Genomic DNA, 4,471 nt, shown 5'->3' with positions numbered 1-4,471 from the left:
TCAAGAGGAAAAACAAAAGCCCAATTGCCTTTTGAAAAAGCCCCTTTGAGACATTCTTCAAAACTCCTTAAAAACAATAAATATTTTTATAGTACAATAAAGACACTTCTATGGGACATTCTTAGATGCTCAGTTCCTATGGCTTGTGAAATGTTAATTTTAACAGGGAGATTTTATGCCTACTTAGAGAATGTCCCATACCCAATTCTCAGATTTGGCAAAGATCTCCCTCCTTTATGTTATCCCTCAAAAAGGTTCTCTTAGCTATTTCCTTTTGGATGAGAAGCATAGATTAATACATTTCAATAAGCATTTTGTAGATTACTATCAGGCTTTATACGATGGCATTTGTCCCCTTACTCAGCATTTGATTCTACTCAGCAAGAAGACTCTCAGATAGATGTTAGTGAGATTTAAATATTTATTCTAGAGAAGAATGAACCCATAAACAGAGTAATTGATTCCCCATGGCAGTGCAAAGAAGTCATATTTTAGCTATCGGTCATCTATCTATCTGCCATCCATCCATCCATCCATCTTATCATCTATGCTCCAGAATTAAATCTGATTTTTTTTCCTCCCATCCTTCTCTTCATCCATCCATCTTATCATCTAAGCTCCAGAATTAAATCTGATTTTTTCCTCCATCCTTCCAATTAAATAGTCTCTGGATTTTCTTGGGAAGCAGGTAAAATATATTTATATAATAGTTCTCTTTAGCCAGGGAACCACTGGCTGCAGTTTTACCATTCTCATACCTTATACTTACCCATTCTAAGTAGCTAGTTATGCTTATTAATTCTTCAGACTTTTAGTGCTTTCATTCTAGTATCATCTCCTATTTAAATTTGCTTTAATTCAGTGGAAATTGCTTCTAAGTAGATAGATTAATTCTAAGATGATTTAATTTGGATTCTTTCCTTCTAAAATTGTTACTGGTTTGATTGATGTCTTATTTTATTGTATTTTATGGAGAGATGGCTATAAATTGTGCAAACAAATAATATGCACATTTATAAGGGTTCAAATAACTGTTAAATACAACAAGTAACAATATTAAGACTGGCTTTCTATATGTAATATGAAGGTTTTTACTCTTTCCATGACACAGTACAGATTTGGTTCCCTCCTGCAGATTTCAGTTACACTGGTCAAATTCCTCCTTTAGGTTATAGGAGTTTCAAAAACATTAATAGAAATATAATAGTTTGATGTAGTGATTAAGGCGCAAGGAAGCAAAGCTTTATGTGCAGATTCATTCTAAAATATTCACTTCATATATTTGTACAGGTAGTCCTCTACTTACAATTAGAATGGAGTCCAAAATTTCTGTTTCTAAGTGAGACAGTGTTAAGTGAGTTTCCCCCCGTTTTATGACCTTTCTTCCATAGTTGTTAAGTGAATCTCTGCAATTATTAAATTAGTAACACTGTTGTTAATTGAATCTGGCTTCACCATTTACTTTACTGGTCAGAGGGTCACAGAAGAGGATCTTGCAACACATGATATGAACCAGTTGTCTAGCATCTGAATTTTGATCATGTGATCATAAAGATACTGGTTGTAAGTGCAAAAAATAGTCATGTTATTTTTTTTCAGTGGTGTTGTAACTTCAAACATCACTAAACAAACTGTTGTAAGTCAAGGATTGTCTGTATCATATTCCCTAATATTTGAATAATATAAAGCATCATGAGCCTTTCCCAACCCANTGATGATATCCTGATATACAGCATGAATATGGCTGACCACGTAAAACTAGTGAGTGAAGTACTAAAGAAACTATTGAATGCCAAACTTTATGTTAAACTATCAAAGTGTGAGTTTCACCATACCCAACTAGATTTTTCACAGCAGCACCGGATTCACATCTTTCAAAGTGGCCACAGGAAAAGAGTTCAGCCCAATATGCGAATATCCTCAAGGATCCTCCGCTTCCCAAACTCTTGATCAGTGGGTGAGGGGGTGAAACGAAGTCTGGAAAACCACGAAAACTGTTTGAAAAGGGCTTCTGAGACATATAAAAAGCAGGCAGATAAAAAAAGGGCTCCTCAAAGGACATTCCAAGTTGGGGAAAAGGTTTATTTGTCCACAAAATATTTATGCCTTAAGTTATCTAGTAAGAAGTTAAAACCGAAGTACTTAGGACCGTTCCCTATTGTAAGGATCATTAACCCGGTCATGGTAGAATTAAAGCTTCCCAGACTCTTAGGGAAAGTCCACCCTGTGTTCCATTGTAGCCTGCTGAAACCTTTTTGGGATTCCACCTTAAGACCTCCCCCTAAGAAGGCACCTGGACCTTTCATAGTAGCAGGATAGACTCACTATGAAGTGAAGCGTATTCTTGATTCTAGATTTTTTTTAAAGGGAAATTGCAGTACTTAGTGCAATGGAAGGGGTATCCGTTGTCTGAAGCTACCTGAGTGAAATCTAGCAATGCAAAAGCTGACAGACTCATTAATATGTTCTATAAGAAATATAAATGGAATAAATAAATAACACAATTGTACAAGCCTGGGGGAGGAAATGATTCAAACTTATGTTTTTCTTTAGCTACAACCCCTTGTTCATGAAATGACCAGCTTCACAGTTATAGAGGTGTTACAAGGAGTAAAAGCTTAGAAGAAGAAAACATCCTTTTTCCCTCTGTTGGAGGAATGTCCTCCTTTTGGTTCATCTCTTGTTCAGGTTAATTGTCCTCACTGTTAGAAAGTTTCTCCTTAGTTCCAGGTTGCTTCTCTCTTCGATTAGTTTCCATCCATTGTTTTTTGTCCTGCCTACAGGTGCTTTGTTAAATAAATTGACCCCCCTCCTCTTTGTGGCAACCTCTCAAATACTGGAATACTGGAATATCATGTCACCACTAGTCCTTCTTTTCTGTCAATTATTCTTCTGAAAGAGCAACATCCAGAACTGCATCAACTGTCCAGGTGTGATCCCATCAGTGCAGATCACAGGAGAAGAAGGATTTCATGTGTATTGATCTGTAGATACGGTTGTACTATAAAGCTGCAGTCCTACACACTTTTATCTGAATGTTAGCCCCGTTGATCTCAATGTTATTTCCTTTTAATAAGCACATACAGGCCCATTATACACAAGGTATCTGTAGTTTGCTAGGGCATCTGTAGATTTTTGTCAAAATGAGGGAAGCAGCATTGTAATATGCATCACGAGTTGGACCTCTTTCATACGTGTGGCTAATGATATCACACATATACAAATATGAGATTTTTGACATAACAGTGTAATACTGTTTGCACATTTGCCTCCTTTGTGGAAAGCCTTCACTATAAAGTTTCTTTGTGCTAGTGGTCATACAGAAGAGAACATTTGGTATGGATTAGAACCAAGAGCTTATTTCTTTTGAACCTGGGGGTGAATTTCTCTATTAAAGCAAAATAAAATTTATAAGGAATTCTGTTATCAGGAACAATAGAAGCTTCTTAGGCATTATCTTTCATAATTGCTCAACAAATTTTGCATAGAATAAGACAGTAAATTCTTATAGGTAAGTATACTTTTTTATTCTGCAAGAGTTCGTCCACTTAAAAATAAGTATGTAATATCAAATATGTAAATATCCGTAAGAGGTGAAAGGAATGAATGGTGTCCTAAAAGCAGCTTTTTTTCAGACTGTTGGACTCCAGCTCCTGTCAGTTTTGATTCATCACATAACCCAACCAATAGCTATGTTGGGATTATCAGAAATGGCATCTGGCACATCTGGAGACCAAGGAAGGCACTACCAATTCTTCTTGAACAACCTAAGTATGTTTATCCTCATGCAGAGAATCAGAACCTGAGAGATGTGTAGCACTGATGGTTTCTTTAGTTTTTGCAGTACAGCTCATATTTCAACATCATCCCAAGCTTAGTTTTTGCTACACTCTCCTCAAATTTTCTGTCCATTCTTTCACTCTGGCTTTCTGAGAAGACAGATGTCCAATCACCTATTATGCCTAGAAAAAGAAAAAGAAAAAGAAAGAAAGAAAGAAAGAAAGAAAGAAAGAAAGAGAAGAAGAATTACATTGGTAGGTGGAGGGTGGGAAGCTAAGGGGAGAGAAAGTCTTTCTCCCAAAGAATAGCTATTCTTCAAACCTCTGTGGAGAGGTCATCCAGGTCATAGTTGTCTCAAAGGGGCTTTTTCAAAAGGCAATTGGACATTTTTTTCCCGTGAGGAAGAAAAAGACATTTTGCTTCTCATCCAAGAAGTTTCATCGGTTCTGGAAGGATGGTAGGGGTGATGGAAGGAATTAGTCTTCTTCTTCCTCAAGAGGAAAAACAAAAGCCCAATTGCCTTTTGAAAAAGCCCCTTTGAGACATTCTTCAAAACTCCTTAAAAACAATAAATATTTTTATAGTACAATAAAGACACTTCTATGGGACATTCTTAGATGCTCAGTTCCTATGGCTTGTGAAATGTTAATTTTAACAGGGAGATTTTATGCCTACTTAGAGAATGTCCCAT

The 4,471-nt window shown here is 36.3% G+C and overlaps 1 protein-coding gene across 1 annotated transcript in view; it reads right to left on the bottom strand.

The window, feature by feature from the left end:
- Positions 1-3,807: 3,807 nt before the first annotated feature.
- The window catches only part of LOC107289675 (sulfotransferase 6B1-like), a 5,668-nt gene continuing 5,004 nt past the window's right edge, over positions 3,808-4,471 (bottom strand). Inside the window, exon 6 of the mRNA XM_015818475.2 lies at positions 3,808-3,962. Coding sequence (XP_015673961.2) covers positions 3,832-3,962 — 131 coding nt within the window. The 3' untranslated portion in view covers positions 3,808-3,831. The remainder of the gene's footprint in view (positions 3,963-4,471) is intronic.

Source organism: Protobothrops mucrosquamatus, unplaced genomic scaffold, assembly GCF_001527695.2.
Source record: "Protobothrops mucrosquamatus isolate PMUCROS unplaced genomic scaffold, P.Mucros_1.0 scaffold_135, whole genome shotgun sequence".
NCBI lineage: Eukaryota > Metazoa > Chordata > Lepidosauria > Squamata > Viperidae > Protobothrops > Protobothrops mucrosquamatus.
The sequence above is the reverse complement of the archived record's forward strand: the minus strand, read 5'-3'. Positions and strand labels throughout refer to the sequence as shown.